Below are 22,744 nucleotides of genomic sequence, written 5' to 3' on the forward strand. Positions count from 1 at the left end.
CTCGAGTAGAAGTTGTAGTGAGTTGCAGCTTATTCGTATAATTTTGAGTCTACTAATGAAATGAAAAGTGTCAAGACTAGATTTTTCGTCATGGAATATATAAAAAATTAACAATTACGCGTTTCCAATACCATAAGTAATTTTAAAATTTATTGTTTTATTGGAAATAGGGTGAAAATTATGAAAACTTTTATAGTTTTGATTGAATTTTTTGTTTTTTTATTAAAAAAATTAATGAATCGCAATGAGATGAATTATGAATGGCAAATATGAATTAACAAATGATGATTCATATTAAACACTAGTTATAACTATAACAAAAGCGATGTTGTTTCGCTCATCGCACATATATTTGAAGAAAAATTGCAGACTAATATACAATTGATCTCCAAAATTTACAATAAATAATTTACATATAACTCTAAGTACACCCACAAGCCCTCAGCTCATTATGTTTACAGTGTCAGTATAAAACTTGATGCGATGAATCAAACAGTCGTATTCAAGTTAATGTTAGCCAGTTCAAATTGTCAGAAAATCAGTCACTTTGAACTTGTTAATACTTTGGTCGGAAAAACTTAACATGATATCGGTCGTCACTTAAGTCGAAAAAACTCGATTAAATCACAGAACAGTCACGTCACAGTCGTAGTCAATCGTCATTGTTGTCGTCAAGTCGGGCAACATTAGACGAGATTTTCGTCGCGCTCGAGTAAAATCGTATACTCAACAGCGGAAGGAAAATCATCAATGTGTCATGAATAAAATTGCCATCATGGCATTAAAGTATTTCTACTGTAGATGTGAACTTATTGAGCAGGTGCTTGTGCGGAGTAAGCGAGTTGCTGAGCATCCAAAGATCTCTGGTATCCAGTGAATGCACCAGCTTGGGCATAGGTGGCTGGTTCGTAGTTATATTGAGGGGCGACGTTGTTCTTGCCGAAAAGACCACCTGGGAAGGCGATTTGGCTACCAGCACCGAAGAATTTTTGGAAAAGGAGGACTCCAGCGATGAGGATGGCGACCTTGCTGAGGAAGATGGCTTTGGTGACGAAGAGAGCAAGTCCACCGAGGAAGACTGGGGCCAGAGCGAAGAGCTTGACTCCGATGAGGGTGAGCAGAGGAGTCAACAATTTCTTGTGTTTCTTGCTTGGGGAGTGGGAGAAGACTGAAAAATTGCGAAAAATTAGTAAATAGGAAAATTTTACACTTAAAAGTGTCCAATCAAAAAAAACTTATTAAAACTTACTGTCATCGAGGGAGCGACCTTCTGGCATATCGACCTTCAGACTGTGGCTTTGGACGAACTTGGCGGCGTTATCGTACATCATGGTGGCAACAGCCATGGCTTTTTGGGTGGAATCAGCGGGCAATTCGGACATGATTTCAGATTCTGATTTCAATGCTTTACCGGTGCGTTCGACTGAAACAAAACGAGTGAATATTAAAAAATGCTGCACAATTTTAAAAATAATTTAAATAAATCAAACTTAAAATTTTGAACAAACAAAATTATTCAAATATTTACCTGGGGTGTCTCTGACGAGGGTGACTCCATCGATGAGGTTGATGTCAGCTGACCTGGCGGCCCTCTCGAGGGTTGCTGTGGCTTTGACGGCTAAGCAAGTCAACTGATCAGCTGACTCGTTACAATCCAAGCCAGAGCTTGGGGCTGGTGTGGCAATGGCCGAAGCCACCAAGAGACCGAATACGACGTATTTGAACATTTTGATTTTTTTTACTCAGTGAAGCTGAGGTACTGTGGTGCACTCGAACGAGAACTAAAACTCAATGATTTGGATTTCTTTCTGTCCAAGTATATATACCTCTGGACCAGTGGACCCCTACTTCTAGCTCGTGTACTTTGCGTGCGTCATAAGTATGTACGCAACATCCGAATATGTCGCGCGCACACTTTTTTGCTTTGTGTTGTACAACGCACACTTCCTCAGTTAATTTCTCGGACAAACTTCTCAAAAAACTAGAGTGAGGAGAGGCAAAAGAGTATCCCAGCGAATCATTAGCCTTTATCGAAATTGCAAATAATGAGTGTGATGTGTGAAGATCGATGGGTGGTGGGCCACGCCACTCGTCACACATGAGAATGGATTATATTATTTTACACATGTCAGATTTCTACGACTGCATTTTTTAACTGAGTAATTTGTAGAAAGTTTTTTCAACAGAATTTCATTTAAAAGCTGAGCTACATAGATTAGCCGAAATTTTTGAGTGAAAACTAGTCACCGACTTTTTGGCACAGGTGAAAGTATGACGCTATTCACAGATACATTTTTTATACTTAAAAAGACACGAAAGATAATTTTAGGAAGATGTGAATCTTCATTCAGATATTTCATCATTTCTTTCAAACCATACTTCCGAATTCTTTCATACTTCAGTGCACTGATTGATACTAAGCTTTTTATTAATAAATTTTTGACCGAAAAAGCTGATCATTTTGGGTATTTTTAACTTTAATTTTTAAGTGTTTATTATAAATGAAAATAACATGAAAGTACAGTTTCGTAATGATTGTGATTTATTTAATAATTATGTGTTTTATTTTTCAATTCGATGAATAATATAAATGAACTTTACAAAAAATTCACGAAAAAGTTTCAAAGACTATTTGATCTCCGAGAACAAATATTATCCTTTGCTATTTATTAAGATTCGGTTAATATTTAAACACTCGCCGTGAAAATGAATCATGGAATTTTTAAAGTGCACAACATTTTTTGGCACATTAACTGTTAAAAGGCCCGTAACACACAAATAGTCTTAACCCGAAAATATTAAAATTCAGTATTACTAGGAATCTCGGAGTATCTAGGAAATATCTTTTATTTGATTTCAATTTTTTTAAATAAAAAAAACATTATAAATTTTATTAATTTAGTTTGAAATAAAACTTTTTGTTTTCTTTTAAGGATTACAGAGCCGAGGAAAAAATTATAGATCGGTTTCCAAAATAAATACAGTCAAATTTTGAGAAGCATTAGAAAAATTTCGATTATAAACATGACTTCCATTTGACCGACATTCTCTTGTTAACTGGCTCTCAATATCATCTGTCACATACTTTATTAGAACATATTAATTATTTTTCAAATCAACATTGAAATCTGTGAACCTTCTCATTGTAATATCCTTTGAATGATTACCATTTTTTCACTTAATTATTTTTGTACGTTTAAAGTAGATGACTCGCGCAAATTAAGTTCAAAGCAATTTAAATCTAAAACGTTTTGGTAGTATGCTTTTCGTAGTTCAGCAAAAGGTACTTACAAATCTCACAATAAAATTATTATTTAAAAATTAATTATGAATTTCAACAGGATAATACTTTTTTGTAAATTTTAGTTTCATTTTTTGATGATAATAAGATTTGTTAAAAATTCGCTATGTAATTAGTAAAATTATACTTACTTTAAGAAATATTTTTTTTCCGAAAACTATCGATGTATTTTTTTTTAAATATTGTTATTATGATAATTCTGAAGACAATTTCTAAAATTTTGCATTGCACTTATTTATTATGTTTTTGAATTATCATAAAAATTGTTTAAAATTCTTTTTTTTATGTATATAGCATATAGAATTGATTTACAGAATATGAGGAGAAAAAAGTGTTGAAATATGAAGGGTATTTAAAATACATATATTACCTTTGGATTCATTCAGCATTCCCAAGCTTGATCATGAACACTTACATGTTCAAAAATTGAAAGTATTGACGTAAGTGAAAGTGTTCTTCACACGTCTGTGATTTTTTTTCACTCATTCACGTCTTTAAATTTGATAATAGTTACAATATAGAAAGTTATTACAGGGAGGATACATAATAATAAGTTTCGTATGACGTCAAAATAATTTTTCAGTTTAAAACTTATGCAATATCATTTCACGTTCAAAATTCCATTGAAGAAAAGACAACACAAATTAAGAAAATGTTAAGCCTTTGTCTAAAAAATTTGATGAGGGGTTTTGACCTTTAAATATATTCAAAAAAATATCTCCTTGCACTGAAGTAAAGCAGAATTTACGTTTTTAATTATAAACTAATTGTCACTTAAAAATTATGGTTTTGAAACAATTCAAAAAGTTTAAATATTTTGCCATTTTTATAAACTTTTCCAATGCAAAACTTACAAAATAAATTTTATTTGTGAAATTTGTTCAATCTAAAATAATCCATCTGTGAAATACTATACTTTTTATTCATTAAAACTAGAAAATTTTAGTAACGAAAATGACTATTTTATGAATATAATTACAATGGATTACACAGATTTTAAGAATTTTTTTGTCATTGAGTAAATAAATCAAAAATAATATTCTAAATTTTTTTTTCAAAAGAGATTTGTTATCTATTGTTAAAAGTGATTCAGCAGTTTTTCTGAAAATATCAAGTAGTGTAAAATATACTTTTATTACCGACATCAAATAACATTTACGAAAAGCCTAATCTAATTAGTTCAAATCCTAGTCGTACGGAAAATAGTCGTATCTAATTTTTACAGTAACACAACTGCAGGATTGAATTATTCGTAAATTTGAGAAATGTACATCATTTTTATTCATCACGTGATAAAATAGCAAGAGATTTCATGAAAAAAAATGTTTATCAGCGATTTGAGTTTTATTTATGCTGATGGTGACCACACAACAACTATCTTCAATTATAACCAATTAATATATCACTGTAATGCCTTACCAACCACCATCAACTAGCTAAAGATCAACCCGTAGGTGCTAATTATCTTCAGAAAAAATAGTCAATTAATGAAATAAATGTTATGACTTAATCTCTCATCATGAATAAGAGCGATCAATATAGTTACTCAGCTTATGGCGTGAAACTATCATCAGTAACAAAATAATATTTTTTTTAGTGATTAGGGTGAAAATTCATGAAAACTTTTATAGTTTTGATTAAAATTTTTTTTATTAAAATTAATGAATCGCAATGAGATGACTTATGAAAATCGCACATATGATATAACAAGATGATTCATTTAAATACTACTTATAGCTATAACAAAAGCGATGTTTTTTCGCATATCGCAAATAAATTTGAAGAAAAATTGTAGACTAGAATACAATTGATCTCCAAAATTTACAATAAATAATTTACATATAACTCTTAGTACACCTACAAGCCCTCAACTCATAATGTTTACAGTGTCAGTATAAAACTTGATGCGATGAATTAAACAGTCATATTCAAGTGAACGTTAGCCAGCTCAAATTTAAGTAAATCAGTCATTTGACCAGACTTCTAACTTGTTAAAACTTGGGTCCCACACTTTACACAATATCCGTAGTAACTTGAGTAAAAAAAAATTGAATTAAATCACAGAATAGTCACGTCACAGTCATAGTCAATTGTCGTCGTCGTCGTCGTCGTCGTCGTAGTCAATCGTCGTTGTAACTGTCAAGTCGGGCAACATTAGACGAGATTTTCGTCGCGCTCGAGTAAAGTCGTATACTCAACAGCGGAAGGAAAATCTTCGATGTGTCATGAATAAAATTGCCATCATGGCACTAAAGTATTTCTACTGCAGGTGTGAACTTATTGAGGTGGTACTTGTGCAGAGTAAGCCAGACTTTGGGCATAGGCAGCTGGTTCGTAGTTGTATTGTTGTTGGGCTAAGTTGTTCTTGGCGAAAAAGTCACCTGGGAATCCTCCAGCAATTCGGCTACCGGCACCGAAGAATTTTTGGTAGAGGAGTACTCCGGCAGCGAGGATGGCGATTTTGCTGACAAAGATGGCCTTGGTGACGAAGAGGGCAAGTCCACCAAGGAAGACTGGGGCAAGAGCGAGGAGCTTGACTCCGATGAGGGTCATCAAAGGAGACAACATTTTCTTGTATTTCTTGGTTGAGGAGAGCGAGAAGACTGTAAAAAAAAGAAAATTAGTAAAAGAAGACAAATTTACTTCAAAAAATGAAAAAAAACTATCAAAACTTACTATCATCGAAGGTGCGACCTTCTGACATATCGACCTTCAAGCTGTGGCTTTCGACGAGCTTGGCGGCATTATCGTACATCATGGTGGCAACAGCCATAGCTTTTTGGGTGGAATCGGCTGGCAATTCGGACATGATTTCGGACTCGGATTTCAATGCTTTTCCGGTGCGTTCGACTGAAATGTAACGAGTTAATATTAAAAAATTTTGCACAATTATAAAAGTGATTTAAATTAATTAAGATGAAAAAAAATATCAGATATTTACCTGGGGTGTCTCTGACGAGGGTGACTCCATCGATGAGGTTGATGTCAGCTGACCTGGCGGCCCTCTCGAGGGTTGCTGTGGCTTTGACGGCTAAGCAAGTCAACTGATCAGCTGACTCGTTGCAATCCAAGCCAGAGCTTGGGGCTGGTGTGGCAATGGCCGAAGCCACCAAAAGACCGAATACGACGTATTTGAACATTTTGATTTTACTCTGTGAAGCTGAGGTGCTGTTGTGTGCACGAACGAGAACCGAAATCGACTGATTTGGAATTTCGATTTCCCCGAGTATATATACGCGGTCCATAGGACCCCTTCTTCTAGCTCGTGTATTATGCGTGCGTCACACCTTACATGTTCGACACCTCACATGTACCTTACAACATCAGAATATTTCTATTGAGAAATACATTCAGTTAGTATGAATCAAGTAAATCTTTAGAAAATTATTTGAACGAAAAATAAATTTTATTGCGAGCAAATTTATCATGTTTGCCTCATGTTCGCCGAATTCATCCGCCACGGGGTTCATCTTGCGCGCGCGTGTCAAGCTTTCTCCGTATGAGCCTTGCACACATACTAGAGCTTACTTACACATGCGGGGGCCTGCTCTAACGTGTCGGTGCATGCTGAATAAATATTATACAATAATTAGATCTACGTTATTAGTTCATGACAGATAAATTTTTTAAGATTTTAAATCTTTTAAAATAAAGATTAGTAAACAGATTTTATTCAAATACTTCGTTCATGGTGCTTAAGAAGTTTGAGGTTTTCTAGCGAATTACCTGATTTTTATGTTTTGAGTATACTTTACATTTTTTAGGTAATTTTTAGTGAATAGTTGTTTAATTTCATTCGTAAAAAGTGTTAGATCTACAGAAACGATTTTTATCTACCCTGGATAATCTGCGAAATACCATTATATAAAGTTCAATTAAAGTATATAGTTCATTTTTCAGAATAATACAATTTTAATGTAATTTTAATATTTGAATAAATAAAATAATTAATGGTGATGTTAAATGATTATCTTTTGATAAAACTCACGTGTTGTCTTCACATAATTATGTATGTTGATTATGGAAAAATGTTCAAGAAAATATTCGATTGCAGTACAAAATGAACTATGAGTAATGAAGCCGTTCAAATTTTTAAATGCAGCTAGGAGCAGTTTGATTCATTAAAATCTAATTAATAGTATTTTTTGAGATTGTCTATTCGCAGTTCAAAATAAACCATGTTTGTATACCTACATATACCATATCACGTATGCGAGACAATAATTTTAAAGGTAATTTTGGAGCGCGATTAGACATTTTCATATTTTATATTCTATTTCTGCAAATAAACGAAATTGATTGATCGCATTTTAATAATTGGTATATGTTCGATGCGTAACCATGGCCACCAGGTAATCAATAATTGTTTATGTAAAAAGACGAGATTCGCCACTGTACTGAGCTAGCCTCACTAGAGAAACCGTCAACCGCTCTCGTGATAATAAAAATAAGTTTTAAAGCATAATTTTTACTTCAAGCCAAAAATAATTTGAAGACTCTCATCAAAAGATTTATTCAAGATTTTAAAAAGGCTCATAGTTTTGCTGGTAAGTCAGTCAATCAATTTTTAAATCCAGAACCGAATAAAATTTTTTTTTTAATAAAATGTAGTTTTCAAACATTAAAATATTTTAAAATTAGTTGCATACGTAATAATGATTTTTAATGAATATATTTCTCAATAGATATATTCTCATGTGACGTACATGTAAGGTGTGACGCACGCAAAGTACACAGGATAGAAGAAGGGGTCCTATGGACCGTGTATATAAACTGGGTGAAATCGAAATTCCAAATCAGTCGATTTCGGTTCTCGTTCGTGCACACAACAGCACCTCAGCTTCACAGAGTAAAATCAAAATGTTCAAATACTTCGTATTCGGTCTTTTGGTGGCTTCGGCCATTGCATCGCCAGCCCCAAGCACAGGCTTGGACTGCGACCATGTAGAAGATGCGCTGACTTGCCTGGCCGTCAAGGCCTCAGCAACCCTCGAGAGGGCCGCCAGGTCAGCTGACATCAACCTCATCGATGGAGTCACCCTCGTCAGAGACACCCCAGGTAAATATTTGGATAATTTTGTTTGTTCAAAATTTTAAGTTTGATTAATTTGAATAATTTTTACAATTTTACAACATTTTTTAATATAAAACTCGTTATGTTTCAGTCGAACGCACCGGAAAAGCATTGAAATCAGAATCTGAAATCATGTCTGAATTGCCAGCCGATTCCACCCAAAAAGCCATGGCTGTTGCCACCATGTTGTACGATAACGCCGCGAAGCTCGTCGAAAGCCACAGCTTGAAGGTCGATATGTCCGAAGGTCGCACCATCGATGACAACAGTAAGTTTCAATATTTTTTTCGTGTTGTACTACAGTTAGCGTAGTTGAATTTTTCTGATTTTCTAATTTCCTTAATTTTTTTACAGTCTTCTCGCTCGCCTCAACCAAGAAATACAAGAAAATGTTGTCTCCTCTGATGACCCTCATCGGAGTCAAGCTCTTCGCTCTTGCCCCAGTCTTCCTTGGTGGACTTGCCCTCTTCGTCACCAAGGCCATCTTCCTCAGCAAGGTCGCCATCCTCATCGCTGGAGTCCTCCTCTACCAGAAATTCTTCGGTGCCGCTAGCCATATCGCCGGAGGATTCCCAAATGACTTCTTCGCCAAGAACAACTTAGCCCAACAACAATACAACTACGAACCAGCTGCTGCCTACGCCCAAAATCTGGCTTACTCTGCACAAGCACCCACTCAATAAGTTCACATCTGCAGTAGAAATACTTTAGTGCCATGATGGCAATTTTATTCATGACACATTGAAGATTTTCCTTCCGCTGTGAGTATTCGACTTTACTCGAGCGCGACGAAAATCTCGTCTAATGTTGCCCGATTTGACGACAACAACGACGATTGACTACGACTGTGACGTGACTGTTCTGTGATTTTATCAAGTTTGTTTTATTAAAGTGACGATAGATATTGTGTTAAGTGTTTCAACCAAAGTTTTATCAAGTTCAAAGAGACGGACAAATGACTCACTTACTGACAATTTGAGTTGGCTGACATTATTTGAATACGACTGTGTAATTCATTGCATCGAGTTCCATACTGACACTGTAAATGAAATGAGCTTAGTGCTAGTGATAGATAAGTTAATTAGGCATTATGAATTTTGGAGTTCAGTTGCATTTTAGTCTGCAATTTTTCTCTGAATTCATCTGCGATGATCGAAATATCGTCGCTTTTGTTATAGTTGTAAGTAGTGTTTTATATGAATCATCTTGTTATATCATATGTACGATTTCCATACATCATTTCATTGCGATTCATCAATTTTAATAAAAAAAAATGTCATTAAAAAAATACAATTTTTTATGATTTTTACCCTAATCACCAAAAATAAAACATTATTTTATTACTCTCGATATTGTTATGTCGTAACAATCGATTAAATAAGCATCTGACTCGTACATTTTTGAGCAAATACTTGCGTACTTACTACCCTCAAAATGTTTCTATCCCTGGATCATTGTATTAGATGCCTGTTATTTTTCTCCGTCGATTTCAAATTTTACCATACTACTTTCGTATTTCAAGCTATATAACATAAATATTTCAACATGAATAATTTCTCTTATAGATACAGAATGTACAGAATTATAATTTTTCATAAATTAAGTACGAACATTTTTCACGTAGCTTTTTTACTTGAAATTTAAATTTCTTATTTAAACAAATGGAAGATTATGCGATGCTATGTGTATGCCAAGAAAACAACGTAGATTTTTTTAGAGAATTGTTCGGATTAAAAAGGCAACTCATAAAAAAATGTATGTTACAAAGCTTGAAATAACTCCTAAAAAGCCATGCATGAGAGTATTTTTAAAAACTTGAATTTTATTCGTTTCGGAAAACGCAAATACCTCATACGAGGAGTTATTTATTTTTTTCAAATTTAAAGTTTAATTTTCTTCAACATGACTCAAATTTTAACACTCTTATATTGATTAGCATATTAGCGTAACACACATGCTCTTCAAGCTGGAGTGAAATTCGAAATCGACCAAACAAAAAAAAAAGAAATCCGATCAGGGTTCCGAGAGGTAAAAATGTCGTAAGAAATAGAGAGTACGCAAGTTTTGGCCTGAAAATGTACAAGTAAGATTCGTGGGCTACATGGATGACACAGGAACTAGTTTGCATCATATTTTACCCCGTTTAAGCTCATTCATTCAGGCACTGACCACGCTCGTGATTTTGCACTGATCGCTGGCAAAACTACCAGTGATTTAAGAAAAATAATTTACCATTTATTCAAAAACCATTTCATATATTCTATCCGATGATATATTTTGTTTATACTGAAAAAAAATTGATACTTGCCACGCCAAGCGTTTTTCCAGATCGTCCTCGCATAATAATTTATATTGATTTTGAGGAAAAATATTTTGGAGTATTATGTTGAAATTTCGAGTTAGAGATATACACTAAATGAAAAATGATAGGTGCAGAAAACGTGCTTTGAAGCCCGGAAAACGTCGCGTGCGGCTATTCTCAATGAATCCTGTTACCCCAATCAAACTATCTAGAGAAGATTTACAACGCGGGATGACAAACTGACGATTATAGAGAATATCTTAACTAAAATAAGACAATGAGCTAAATTTGAATTTGACAGCATTGTATAACCCCACAAATGAATTTTTTCAAAAATTCATTTATAATTAAACATAAGGGGAAATAATATATCGATAAGCATGTTAGAAAAGGGTTTCCAAAGAAACTTGTGATTGGCCAGTTATCAAGAGAAATTGCGATCAGTACAAATATTTGCATGCACACGTCTGAATGATTCAAGTTGGACACGATCTCTCGTATCAATTTCAAGCCAATTAATAAAAACCAAAAGTGTCCTGATTCGAACTCCAATCTTGAATAAATTACTTAATAGTTACGAGTAAATAAATAATATATTGTTTTCGGTAATAAGGGTCAAAATCCATTAAATGTATCGAAGTTTTAATTTGATATTTTTTTATTAAAAATAATGAATCGCAATGAAATGATTTATGAAATCGCACATATGATATAACAAGATGATTCATTTAAATACTACCTACAACTACAAAGAAAGCGACGATGTTTCGCATATCGCCAATAAATTTAGAGAAAAATTGCAGAATAATGTGCAACTAATCTCAAAATTTACAATAAATAATTTAAAATTTTTTTTAGTACACGCACTAGCCCTCAGCTCATTTTGTTGACAGCATTAGTATAAAACTCGATGCAATGAATTACACAGTCGTATTCTAGTAAATGTTAGCCATCCGAAATTCTTAGTAAATCAGTCACTTGATCGTCACTTGGAACTTGATAAAACTTTGGTTAAAACACTTAATACGATATCTGTCTTCAATTAAATAAAAAGAAAATTGATTAAATCACAGAACAGTCACGTCACAGTCGTAGTCTAAAGTCGTTGTTGTCAATTGTCGGGCAACATTAAACGAGATTTTCGTCGCGCTCGAGTAAAGTCGTATACTCAACAGCGGAAGGAAAATCTTCAATGTGTCATGAATAAAATTGCCATCATGGCACTAAACTATTTCTACTGCAGGTGTGAACTTATTGAGCAGGTGCTTGTGCGGAGTAAGCGAGTTGCTGAGCATCCAAAGATCTCTGGTATCCAGTGAATGCACCAGCTTGGGCATAGGTGGCTGGTTCGTAGTTATATTGTGGGGCGACGTTGTTCTTGCCGAAAAGACCACCTGGGAAGGCGATTTGGCTACCAGCGCCGAAGAATTTTTGGAAAAGAAGGACTCCAGCAATGAGGATGGCGACTTTGCTAAGGAAGATGGCTTTGCCGACCAAGAGAGCCAATTTGCCGAGGACAATTGGAGCAAGAGCGAAGACTTTGAGGCCGATGAGGGACAGCAGAGGAGATAACCGTTTCTTGTGCTTCTTGCTTGGGGTGAGGTGGGAGTGCGAGAAGACTGTAAAAAATTGCAAAATATTAGCAAATGATTTTCATTCAAAACATTTTAGTACACTGTAAAAAAAAATTATTGAAACTTACTTTTGTCGTCGATGGTGCGAGCTTCTGACATATCGACCTTCAAGCTGTGGCTTTGAAGGAAGTTGGCAGCATTTTCGTACATCATGGTGGCGACAGCCATGGCTTTTCCAGTGGTATCAGCTGGCAATTCAGACATGATTTCAGATTCGGATTTCAATGCTTTTCCGGTGCGTTCGACTGAAACATAACGTGTTAATATTAATAAATGTTGCTAATTTATAATAATAATTAAATATTGGCAAACAAAAAATTTTGAATGAATAAAATTGTTGGATATTTACCTGGGGTGTCTCTGACGAGGGTAACTCCATCGATGATTTCGATGTCAGCTGACCTGGCGGCCCTCTCGAGGGTAGCGGCAGCCTTGACGGCTAAGCAAGTCAGCTGATCATCTGACACGTTGCAATCTAAGCCAGAGCTTGGGGCTGGTGTGGCAATGGCAGAAGCCACCAAGAGACCGAATACGACGTATTTGAACATTTTGTTTATTTACTCAGTGAAGCTGAGGTGCTGTGGTGTACTCAAACGAGAACCGAAACCGACTGATTTGGAATTTCGATTTGCCCGAGTTTATATACCTCTGGACCAGTGGACCCCTACTTTTATCTTGTGTCTTTGTGTGGGTCACACCTTTGTACGCAACATCCGAATATGTCACTCTCACGCGTCTTTGTTTCAAGTTTTGTCAGCATACACTTCCTCCGTTAATTTCTCGGACAAACTTCTTAAGAAAAAAGAGTTTTACCTATGGGAGGGGAAAAAGAGTACCTCAGCGAATCATTAGCCTGTTTAACGAAATTGTCCAATGATAAGTATGTGTGTAGATCGACTGGTGGTGGATCATCCCACTCATAACCCAAGAGAATTTACTATATTATGTTACACATGTCTGATTTCTAGGACTGCATTTTTTAACAGAGTTATTTGTAGAAAGTATTTTGAACAGACTTCCGTTTACAGCTTGAAAAAATGAACGCTATGTCAGGATAAATATACATATTCATAAAATGCCATTTAATGAATGAACAATGTTTAAGAAAATGATTTTTTTGTAAAGTACATACATTTTTCACCAAGAAAACAATTTGGTTTAGTCTATTGAATATGAAAATCAAAAAAAGGAATACATGTAAAATTAATGTGCGCTCCTCTGAAAAGATTATTTTACCAATTAGATCTTTTTTCCTATGAAAAAAAAAAAATTTTATTTGTGGTGAATAAATGTAAATGATTGTTATACCAAAACTCCCATTGATTATATGTTCAAATATTTAATAGATTTGAAAAACTCATATCATAGCCTCAATTAAATAAATTTTATTATTTACATGTATAAAACTCTAAAAAGTTGAATAGTTCAAAATAAATATGAAGTTGGATCATTTACATATTTGTACAAATACAGTTTTCATATTAAATAGATAATATTTTAATCCAATTTTAAATTTAAATTATTAAAAAATTAACGTTAATTCAATCCAAAGACAAAACTACGGTTAAGAAAAACATGTATTTCTGACGATTTTTGACTAGTATTTACATTATAAATATCCCTACATTATACATTTTATTGCTCGTTTGAGTCGATGAAGATGCCGTGATTTAATCTACGCACTACCAGACCACTCCACTTTTGTTTGTTTTGTTTCTTTTTATCCAACGACAAAACTGTAATGTTCCAACGTATCCAATAAAATAACTTCAAAAATACTCTTACTTTCGATCGATATCTTTGAGCCTCCTTAAAATTAATGCCAATTATTTTATAGTTTTTTTTTTACCAAGAATTAGCATAACAATATTTTCGTGTGCATAATAATAGTACTTGCACACGAAAAAATCAGAAATTAGATTTTATACCTCATTCTGACTGTTAGTTGAAAATGTCGGTTTTTGAAAAAAATTATATCTTTCAATTTTATAGGGTTTCATTATATATTACAATATATTTACCTATGACATTACAACTTTCATACAAAAATCTGTCAATTTTATGACGTTGCTGAGATTTTTAACAAATAAAAAGTTTTGAAATAAAAAGAAATGATCGTTTCATGCAAATAAAAAAAAAACTATTGTGACTCAATCTTTCCTAGCGAATAAGATCAATCAATGATTATTGGTAGTTGGTAATATGTCGTTGTTGGTTAAGGGTTGGAAAATGGGTAAAAAGCATGAGAAATTTGATAATTTTCAATAAATTTTTTTTTATTAAAGTCAATAAACTGCAATGAAATGATTTATGGATATCGCACATATGATATAATAAGATGATTCGCATTAAACACTAGTTATAACTATAACAAAAGCGATGTTATTTCGCTCATCGCAGATGAATTTGGAGAAAAATTGTTGACTATTATACAATTAATCTCCAAAATTACAATGAATAATTATAATATTTTTTTAGTACACGCACTAGTCCTCAGCACATTATGTTTACACTCTCAGTTATAAAACTCTATGCGATGAATTACACAGTCGTATTCACACTTTTTCCAAATTATCAGAAAATCAGTCACTTGATGTCACTTTAGTCACTTTGAACTTGTTTAAACTTTGGTTAAAACACCTAACACAATGTCAGTAGTCACTAGTGTAAAAAAAACTTGATAAAATCACAGAACAGTCACAGTTGTAGTCAATTGTCGTTGTCGTCGTCGAGTCAGGCAACATTGGACGAGATTTTCGTCGCGCTCGAGTAAAGTCGAATACTCACAGCGGAAGGAAAATCTTCAATGTGTCATGAATAAAATTGCCATCATGGCACTAAAGTATTTTTACTGCAGGTGTGAACTTATTGAGGTGGTACTTGTGCGGAGTACGCCAGATTTTGGGCATAGGCAGCTGGTTCGTAGTTGTACTGTTGGGCTACGTTGTTCTTGCCGAAGAGACCGGCACCTGGGAATCCACCAGCGAGTTGGCTACCAGCACCGAAGAATTTTTGGAACAGAAGGACTCCGGCGATCAGGAGGGCGACTTTGCTAAAGAAGATGGCTTTGCCAACCAAAAGAGCCAATTTACCGAGGACAATAGGAGCAAGAGCGACGACTTTGAGGCCGATGAGAGACAGCAGAGGAGACAACAATTTCTTGTGCTTCTTGCTTGGGGTGAGGTGGGAGTGCGAGAAGACTGTAAAAAATGGCAAAAAATTAGCAAATGATTTTCCTTCAAAATATTTTAGTACAATGTAAAAAAAAATTATTGAAACTTACTTTTGTCGTCGATGGTGCGAGCTTCTGACATATCGACCTTCAAGCTGTGGCTTTGGAGGAAGTTGGCGGCATTTTCGTACATCATGGTGGCGACAGCCATGGCTTTTCCAGTGGTATCAGCTGGCAATTCGGACATGATTTCAGATTCGGATTTCAATGCTTTTCCGGTGCGTTCGACTGAAACAAAACAAGTAAATATGAAAAAATATTTTCGCAATTGTAAAAATGATTTAAATTAATTGAGATAAAAAAAAAATCAGATATTTACCGGGGGTGTCTCTGACGAGGGTAACTCCATCGATGATTTCGATGTCAGCTGACCTGGCGGCCCTCTCGAGGGTAGCGGCGGCCTTGACGGCTAAGCAAGTCAACTGATCATCTGACTCGTTGCAATCCAAGCCAGAGCTTGGGGCTGGTGTGGCAATGGCAGAAGCCACCAAGAGACCGAATACGACGTATTTGAACATTTTGTTTTTTTACTCAGTGAAGCTGAGGTGCTGTGGTGTACTCAAACGAGAACCGAAACCGACTGATTTGGAATTTCGATTTGCCCGAGTTTATATACCTCTGGACCAGTGGACCCCTACTCCTATTATTTCACTTTGTCTGCGTCAAATCTATGTACGCAACATCCGAATATGTCATGCGCACGCGTCTACATTTCGGGTCCAGTACAGATACACTTCTTTCGTCAATTTCTCCGACAAATTTCTCCTAGGAAAAAGACTGAGGAGGGGCAAAAGAATATTTTGCCTTCAGCTCGCGTTGTAATCTCTCGTTTTGCTAAAATACCAATACTGCATCTGTTGAAAAATGTACTAAATTAAGTTTTGTTCCTTCCATAGCTGAAACTCAAAACATGATACTATCAGTTTCTTTGTGAAAAAGTCGGAATTATATTTTAATAATTTTTCCAAAATTAACCATATTTTTTTTCTTCATATCATGCTTGAATTTATGGACCCACATCTCTGATTTGGGGATGAAAGTAACACTTTTACTTCCTGTCAATATCATGCGAAAGTAATTATCTCCATGACTAAGTTAACCGTCTGTAAAATAGGTAAATTGTATTGATTTATTTGATTTCATGTTTGACGTATTCGATAGCTATTAAAATGCCAACAATTGAATAACGTATAAAAATTTAACAGTATCGTAGTTTTACGTACTCAGTCCACTACATTCAATTTCAATCCGACTTGCAAACGTATAAATAAACTCTTTACAATTATAAGGGTTACCTTTAGTCATTCGCTTTGCTACTTCCCAGCTCAAATTGAATAATATACTTAATTTAAATTTTCAAAATTTCACACAATAAATGTTTGATTGAATGCTACTTCGAATCAAGTAAAACTTTTAAGTGAGTAACCAACTATAACACTCATAATCATTAGGAATATATTAAAATCAAAATATATTGAAAACTTATCGACGGTAAACGCAAAAAGAAAAAATATGATACTAATACTTTCATTCGTATACTTTACGGGGCCGTTTGTACAATATTGATATCATATTAATCTAAAATCATTTATAAATATTAAATAATTATATTAGTCATTTGCTAATAAACGGTACTGACGATATTTGATGCATAACCCGTCCTCGACCAGCAGCTCTCGCTGCAGTCGGGACTCAAATGTCGGCGGGCTTTGCCATATAAGTGTATATTGATAAATAAAAATTTTTTTAATAAAATATATCATAACTATTTCAATCAAATATACTTTCGAGCTTGGGTAAAGTAAATTCGATATCTGAAGTGAGTATAATAATGTCAACTAAATATTAAATAAAATTCTTTTCCGTCCATAAAACGAACTATAAGTAAGATACTATCGCATATTCATTGTGAAAAAGTGCAAATTATTTTTCATAGATTCCCTTAAACTCAACGAAATTATTTGTAAGTCTTATCTAATATTTTTATGAAGCGTCAAATTTACTAATTGAATCTTACGAAACATATCGTAGCATTTAAGAACATGATATTCGATAAAATTGAATATCTATTCATGATAAAAGATATTAATATTGGGCCCCACAGCAATCATTTATTTCGTTACATAGAATAAAAATTCTATCATTCAATAAATAATTTTGAATCTCTTTAAAATGAATGCCAATTATTTTATAAACGTTTTGTTACCTGGCATCATGATAAAAATGTTCACGGGTGCATAAAAATAACACTTGTCATTTTCATCTAACAGTCAGAATCAGAAATAAAGTCTCATTTTTTATCTTTTCGCTAACGATTTTTGAAAATAATTCACTATTTCCATTTTCTAGGATTTTATTACATCTTTTACTGTTACCTTACAAATTCCTTGCAGAAATCTGTCAATTTAATGACGTTGCTGAGATGTTTCAGAAATATAAAGTTTTAAAAGAAAAATATAAAATTTTCAAGCCTAGAGTGCATCTTAATTGTTTGAATCAGTAACACAATCCTCGTGAATAAAATCTATCAATGATTATGAGTGATTAAGGAAAATAATGTTTTTGGTAAGGGGTTGGAAAAAGGGTAAAAAGAATGAAAAATTAATAATTTAAAAAATTTTTTTTTATTAAAGTCAATGAATTGCAATGATATGATTTATGGATATCGCACATATGATATAACAAGATGATTCGCATTAAACACTAGTTATAACAATAACAAAAGCGATGTTACGTCGCTCATCGCAGATAATATTTGTATTAGTTGTGATAATAATTGTAGACTATTGTACAATTAATCTCCAAAACTACAATGAATAATTAAAATATTTTTTTGTACACGCACTATTCCTCAGCACATTATGTTTACACTCTCAATTATAAAACTCTATGCGATGAATTACACAGTCGTATTCACGCCTATTCAAATTTTCGGTAAAACAGTCACTTGATTAGTCACTTATAGTCACTTTGAACTTGTTTAAACTTTGGTTAAAACACCTAACACAATATCACTAGTCACTAGTGTGAAAAAAAACTTGATAAAATCACAGAACAGTCACAGTTGTAGTCAATTGTCGTTGTCGTCGTCGAGTCAGGCAACATTGGACGAGATTTTCGTCGCGCTCGAGTAAAGTCGTATACTCAACAGCGGAAGGAAAATCTTCAATGTGTCATGAATAAAATTGCCATCAAGGCACTAAAGTATTTATACTGCAGGTGTGAACTTATTACGATGGAATTAGTGGAGAGTAAGCCAGATTTTGGGCATAGGCAGATGGTTCGTAGTTGTACTGTTGGGCTACGTTGTTCTTGCCGAACAGACCGGCACCTGGGAATCCACCAGCGAGTTGGCTACCAGCACCGAAGAATTTTTGGAACAGAAGGACTCCAGCGATCAGAAGGGCGACTTTGCTGAAGAAGATGGCTTTGCCAACCAAAAGAGCCAATTTGCCGAGGACAATTGGAGCAAGAGCGAAGACTTTGAGGCCGATGAGGGACAGCAGAGGAGACAACAATTTCTTGTGCTTCTTGCTTGGGGTGAGGTGGGAGTGCGAGAAGACTGTAAAAAATGGCAAAAAATTAGCAAATGATTTTCCTTCAAAATATTTTAGTACAATTAAGAAAAAATTTATTGAAACTTACTTTTGTCATCGATGGTGCGAGCTTCTGACATATCGACCTTCAAGCTGTGGCTTTGGAGGAAGTTGGCAGCATTTTCGTACATCATGGTGGCGACAGCCATGGCTTTTCCAGTAGTATCAGCTGGCAATTCAGAAATGATTTCAGATTCAGATTTCAATGCTTTTCCGGTGCGTTCGACTGAAACAAAACAAGTAAATATGAAAAAATATTTTCGCAGTTATAATAATGATTTAAATTAATTGAGATGAAAAAAAAATATCAGATATTTACCTGGGGTGTCTCTGACGAGGGTAACTCCATCGATGATTTCGATGTCAGCTGACCTGGCGGCCCTCTCGAGGGTAGCGGCAGCCTTGACGGCTAAGCAAGTCAACTGATCATCTGACTCGTTGCAATCCAAGGCAGAGCTTGGGGCTGGTGTGGCAATGGCCGAAGCCACCAAAAGACCGAATACGACGTATTTGAACATTTTGTTGATTTTACTCAGTGAGGCTGGGGTGCTGTGGTTTACTCAAACGAGAACCGAAACCGACTGATTTGGAATTTTGATTTGCCCGAGTTTATATACCTCTGGACCAGTGGAACCCTACTCCTATTTTTTCACTTTGTCTGCCGCAAATCTATGTACGCAACATCCGAATATGTCATGCGCACGCGTTTACATTTCAGGTCCAGTACAGATACACTTCTTTCGTCAATTTCTCCTACAAATTTCTCCTAAGAAAAAGAGTGAGAAGGGGCAAAATAATATTTTAGCCATTTTGCCTTTAGCTCGTGTTGTAATCTCTCGTTTTGGTAAAATACCAATACTGCATCCGTTGAAAAATGTACTAGATAAAGTTTTGTTTCGTCCACAGCAGAATCTCAAAATATGTATGCTATCAGTTTTTTTTGGGAAAAAGTTGGAATTATATTTTAAAAATTCTTTTCAAATTAAAGTAATATTTTTTGAACTTCGACAAATAGTTTGATGGAGCATTGGATTTATCATCTGAATTTAAGAAAAATTCAGTTGTACTAAAATACTATAATATTCCATAAAATTAAATATTTGTTAAACAATAAAATATTAACGAAAAAACATTCATGAATTTATTAAAAAAAAAATTCAATTTAAAAATTAGGAAATAATTTGTTTCTTAAATTAAATGAATATTAATTTTACACATTTTTTTGATAAAGGCATCAATCTACTATGAAAATTGAATGTTTCTCTATGATTAAAAGAAATAAATATTAGGCCTGAGGATTAAATTATTTCGTTCGATCGAACAATAACTTTTATATTAAATTTTTCTTTTTTCTCAGTGTAAAATAAGTTATCATTGAGCGCCTGACACAAAAATTAACCGGCTTAATTACATGACTTTGACTTATTTCAAAATTATTGTTAATTGATTGATCGGAGTTAGTGTAACAAACATTATCAAGAAAATATAAGGCATCTTTATAAAACTTCTCGTCCCTTACAAAGGAGAAAAGATCAAATTTTATATTTCATTCAATTTGTCAGTTTAAAATCACAGTTTGCTCAAAACAAATGATTCAATTTTATCAGGATTTTATTATCTCTTTTAATATATGATAATCTGTAATGAGATTTTAAAATACTGTGCTACATTTGTATACAAATGGACATGCTTCTGCAACTATTATAACTTCTATTCTGACAATTATAAAAAAATGTTATTTGAATGACGTTGCTGAGCTGTTCAAGAAATAAAAAGTTTCGATAAACAAGTATGACATTATTGAGCCCAAACACTCATTACTGTTTTCAATGAGTGAATAAGTGATTTTCATGAAAATGAATGAGATGAAAGGTTTTATGACTGGAACTTCCGTCGTGAATAAAATCAATTGATGATTATAAGTAATTTGAAAATATATGGTTTTTGGTAAAAAAGGGTAAAAATCACGAGTAATTTTATATTTTTGAATAAATATTTTATTAACATGAAATGAATCGTAATGAAATGATTGACGAAAATGGCACATATGATATAACAAGATGATTCATTTAAATACTACTTATAACTATAACAAAATCGATGCTTTCCACTTATCGCAGATGAATTTAGAGAAAAATTGTAGACTAATACACAATTGATCTCCAAATTTACAATAAATAATGCACATCTTTTCTCTGTACACGCACTACCCCTCAGCTCATTTCGTTGACAACATTAGCATAAAACTCGATGCGATGAATTACACAGTCTTATTCACGCCTATTCAAATTTTCGGTAAAACAGTCACTTGATTAGTCACTTATAGTCACTTTGAACTTGTTAAAACTTTGGTCAAATCACTCAACACAATATCTATCGTCACTTTCATGAAAAAAACTTTACAAAATCACACAACAGTCACGTCACAGTCGTAGTCAATGGTCGTCGTCGTCGTCAAGTCAGGCAACATTGGACGAGATTTTCGTCGCGCTCGAGTAAAGTCGTATACTCAACAGCGGAAGGAAAATCTTCAATGTGTCATGAATAAAATTGCCATCATGGCCCTAAAGTATTTCTACCGTAGATGTTAACTTATTGAGCGGGTGCTTGAGTGGAGTAAGCGAGTTGCTGAGCATCCAAAGATCTCTGGTATCCAGCAGAGTATGCACCAGCTCCAGCCTGGGCATAGGTGGCTGGTTCGTAGTTGTATTGTGGGGTGACGTTGTTCTTTCCGAAGAGACCACCTGGGAATCCACCGGCGAGCTGGCTAGCAGAGCCAAAGAATTTTTGGAAGAGGAGGACTCCAGTAATCAAAAGGGCGACTTTGCTGAAGAAGATGGCTTTGCCGACTGCGAGTGCGAGTTTACCCAAGAAGAAGGGGGCGAGAGCGAAGAGCTTGACTCCGATGATGGAAAGCAGAGGAGACAACAATTTCTTGTGCTTCTTGCTTGGGGAGTGGTGCGAGTGCAAGTGCGAGTGCGAGTGCGAGAAAACTATAAAAATTGGCAAAAATTAATGAATAGGAAAATTTTACTATATAAAGTAGTATTTCCTTACAAAAATACAACGCCAAATAAATTAATGAAACTTACTGTCGTCGACGTCGAGGTGGCGAGCTTCTGACATATCGACGTTCAAACTGTGGCTTTGGAGGAAGTTGACGGCGTTATCGTACATCATGGTGGCAACAGCCATGGCTTTTTCGGTGGAATCAGCGGGCAATTCGGACATGATTTCAGATTCTGATTTCAATGCTTTTCCGGTGCGTTCGACTAAAACATAACGAGTTAAAATTAATAATGTTGCTAATTTGTAATAATAATTAAAAATTGTCAAGCTTAAAATTTTGAATGAATAAAATTGTTAGATATTTACCTGGGGTGTCTCTGACGAGGGTAACTCCATCGATGATTTCGATGTCAGCTGACCTGGCGGCCCTCTCGAGGGTAGCGGCAGCCTTGACGGCTAAGCAAGTCAGCTGATCATCTGACTCGTTGCAATCCAAGCCAGAGCTTGGGGCTGGTGTGGCAATGGCCGAAGCCACCAAGAGACCGAATACGACGTATTTGAACATTTTGTTTTTTACTCAGTGAAGCTGAGGTGCT

The 22,744-nt window shown here is 34.5% G+C and overlaps 7 protein-coding genes across 7 annotated transcripts; 1 reads left to right on the forward strand and 6 right to left on the reverse strand.

The window, feature by feature from the left end:
• Positions 1–809: 809 nt before the first annotated feature.
• On the reverse strand, positions 810–1,727 carry LOC106649071. Its single transcript, XM_014366341.2, has 3 exons — positions 1,529–1,727; positions 1,250–1,423; positions 810–1,168 (listed from the first exon to the last, which is right to left on the reverse strand). The coding sequence occupies exons 1-3, from the start codon at positions 1,725–1,727 to the stop codon at positions 810–812; spliced, it is 732 nt and encodes a 243-aa protein (XP_014221827.1).
• Positions 1,728–5,578: 3,851 nt separating this feature from the next.
• On the reverse strand, positions 5,579–6,441 carry LOC106649070. Its single transcript, XM_014366339.1, has 3 exons — positions 6,243–6,441; positions 5,978–6,151; positions 5,579–5,904 (listed from the first exon to the last, which is right to left on the reverse strand). The coding sequence occupies exons 1-3, from the start codon at positions 6,439–6,441 to the stop codon at positions 5,579–5,581; spliced, it is 699 nt and encodes a 232-aa protein (XP_014221825.1).
• A 1,720-nt stretch (positions 6,442–8,161) lies between these two features.
• Positions 8,162–9,058, forward strand: LOC106649072. Its single transcript, XM_014366342.1, has 3 exons — positions 8,162–8,360; positions 8,467–8,643; positions 8,730–9,058. The coding sequence occupies exons 1-3, from the start codon at positions 8,162–8,164 to the stop codon at positions 9,056–9,058; spliced, it is 705 nt and encodes a 234-aa protein (XP_014221828.1).
• A 2,543-nt stretch (positions 9,059–11,601) lies between these two features.
• Positions 11,602–12,904, reverse strand: LOC106649224. Its single transcript, XM_023458211.1, has 3 exons — positions 12,661–12,904; positions 12,380–12,556; positions 11,602–12,296 (listed from the first exon to the last, which is right to left on the reverse strand). Exons 1-3 carry the CDS (start codon positions 12,857–12,859, stop codon positions 11,929–11,931), a joined length of 744 nt encoding a protein of 247 aa, XP_023313979.1. The 5' UTR covers positions 12,860–12,904; the 3' UTR covers positions 11,602–11,928.
• Positions 12,905–15,015: 2,111 nt separating this feature from the next.
• Positions 15,016–16,105, reverse strand: LOC111693505. Its single transcript, XM_023458222.1, has 3 exons — positions 15,863–16,105; positions 15,595–15,771; positions 15,016–15,511 (listed from the first exon to the last, which is right to left on the reverse strand). Exons 1-3 carry the CDS (start codon positions 16,059–16,061, stop codon positions 15,177–15,179), a joined length of 711 nt encoding a protein of 236 aa, XP_023313990.1. The 5' UTR covers positions 16,062–16,105; the 3' UTR covers positions 15,016–15,176.
• Positions 16,106–18,465: 2,360 nt separating this feature from the next.
• LOC111693482 lies at positions 18,466–19,657 on the reverse strand. Its single transcript, XM_023458155.1, has 3 exons — positions 19,459–19,657; positions 19,189–19,365; positions 18,466–19,105 (listed from the first exon to the last, which is right to left on the reverse strand). The coding sequence occupies exons 1-3, from the start codon at positions 19,655–19,657 to the stop codon at positions 18,774–18,776; spliced, it is 708 nt and encodes a 235-aa protein (XP_023313923.1). The 3' UTR covers positions 18,466–18,773.
• A 1,928-nt stretch (positions 19,658–21,585) lies between these two features.
• On the reverse strand, positions 21,586–22,713 carry LOC111693506. The gene is made up of 3 exons (XM_023458227.1): positions 22,515–22,713; positions 22,232–22,411; positions 21,586–22,132 (listed from the first exon to the last, which is right to left on the reverse strand). Exons 1-3 carry the CDS (start codon positions 22,711–22,713, stop codon positions 21,732–21,734), a joined length of 780 nt encoding a protein of 259 aa, XP_023313995.1. The 3' UTR covers positions 21,586–21,731.
• Positions 22,714–22,744: the final 31 nt, after the last annotated feature.

Source organism: Trichogramma pretiosum, unplaced genomic scaffold (genome assembly GCF_000599845.2).
Source record: "Trichogramma pretiosum strain Unisexual culture from Peru unplaced genomic scaffold, Tpre_2.0 scaffold17, whole genome shotgun sequence".
Taxonomy (NCBI): Eukaryota; Metazoa; Arthropoda; class Insecta; order Hymenoptera; family Trichogrammatidae; genus Trichogramma; species Trichogramma pretiosum.

What these genes read in the sequence shown, in the direction of transcription:
- LOC106649071 (XM_014366341.2), bottom strand. Translation starts at nt 1,727, where the DNA reads ATGTTCAAATACGTCGTATTCGGTCTCTTGGTGGCTTCGGCCATTGCC. An exon ending in CCTCGTCAGAGACACCCCAG is followed by an intron (nt 1,424 to 1,528) that starts GTAAATATTTGA and finishes GTTTTGTTTCAG; the next exon opens with TCGAACGCACCGGTAAAGCA. An exon ending in AGGTCGCTCCCTCGATGACA is followed by an intron (nt 1,169 to 1,249) that starts GTAAGTTTTAAT and finishes GCAATTTTTCAG; the next exon opens with TCTTCTCCCACTCCCCAAGC.
- LOC106649070 (XM_014366339.1), bottom strand. Translation starts at nt 6,441, where the DNA reads ATGTTCAAATACGTCGTATTCGGTCTTTTGGTGGCTTCGGCCATTGCC. An exon ending in CCTCGTCAGAGACACCCCAG is followed by an intron (nt 6,152 to 6,242) that starts GTAAATATCTGA and finishes GTTACATTTCAG; the next exon opens with TCGAACGCACCGGAAAAGCA. An exon ending in AGGTCGCACCTTCGATGATA is followed by an intron (nt 5,905 to 5,977) that starts GTAAGTTTTGAT and finishes TTTTTTTTACAG; the next exon opens with TCTTCTCGCTCTCCTCAACC.
- LOC106649072 (XM_014366342.1), top strand. Translation starts at nt 8,162, where the DNA reads ATGTTCAAATACTTCGTATTCGGTCTTTTGGTGGCTTCGGCCATTGCA. An exon ending in CCTCGTCAGAGACACCCCAG is followed by an intron (nt 8,361 to 8,466) that starts GTAAATATTTGG and finishes GTTATGTTTCAG; the next exon opens with TCGAACGCACCGGAAAAGCA. An exon ending in TCGCACCATCGATGACAACA is followed by an intron (nt 8,644 to 8,729) that starts GTAAGTTTCAAT and finishes ATTTTTTTACAG; the next exon opens with TCTTCTCGCTCGCCTCAACC.
- LOC106649224 (XM_023458211.1), bottom strand. Translation starts at nt 12,859, where the DNA reads ATGTTCAAATACGTCGTATTCGGTCTCTTGGTGGCTTCTGCCATTGCC. An exon ending in CCTCGTCAGAGACACCCCAG is followed by an intron (nt 12,557 to 12,660) that starts GTAAATATCCAA and finishes GTTATGTTTCAG; the next exon opens with TCGAACGCACCGGAAAAGCA. An exon ending in TCGCACCATCGACGACAAAA is followed by an intron (nt 12,297 to 12,379) that starts GTAAGTTTCAAT and finishes AATTTTTTACAG; the next exon opens with TCTTCTCGCACTCCCACCTC.
- LOC111693505 (XM_023458222.1), bottom strand. Translation starts at nt 16,061, where the DNA reads ATGTTCAAATACGTCGTATTCGGTCTCTTGGTGGCTTCTGCCATTGCC. An exon ending in CCTCGTCAGAGACACCCCCG is followed by an intron (nt 15,772 to 15,862) that starts GTAAATATCTGA and finishes GTTTTGTTTCAG; the next exon opens with TCGAACGCACCGGAAAAGCA. An exon ending in TCGCACCATCGACGACAAAA is followed by an intron (nt 15,512 to 15,594) that starts GTAAGTTTCAAT and finishes CATTTTTTACAG; the next exon opens with TCTTCTCGCACTCCCACCTC.
- LOC111693482 (XM_023458155.1), bottom strand. Translation starts at nt 19,657, where the DNA reads ATGTTCAAATACGTCGTATTCGGTCTTTTGGTGGCTTCGGCCATTGCC. An exon ending in CCTCGTCAGAGACACCCCAG is followed by an intron (nt 19,366 to 19,458) that starts GTAAATATCTGA and finishes GTTTTGTTTCAG; the next exon opens with TCGAACGCACCGGAAAAGCA. An exon ending in TCGCACCATCGATGACAAAA is followed by an intron (nt 19,106 to 19,188) that starts GTAAGTTTCAAT and finishes CATTTTTTACAG; the next exon opens with TCTTCTCGCACTCCCACCTC.
- LOC111693506 (XM_023458227.1), bottom strand. Translation starts at nt 22,713, where the DNA reads ATGTTCAAATACGTCGTATTCGGTCTCTTGGTGGCTTCGGCCATTGCC. An exon ending in CCTCGTCAGAGACACCCCAG is followed by an intron (nt 22,412 to 22,514) that starts GTAAATATCTAA and finishes GTTATGTTTTAG; the next exon opens with TCGAACGCACCGGAAAAGCA. An exon ending in CCACCTCGACGTCGACGACA is followed by an intron (nt 22,133 to 22,231) that starts GTAAGTTTCATT and finishes CAATTTTTATAG; the next exon opens with TTTTCTCGCACTCGCACTCG.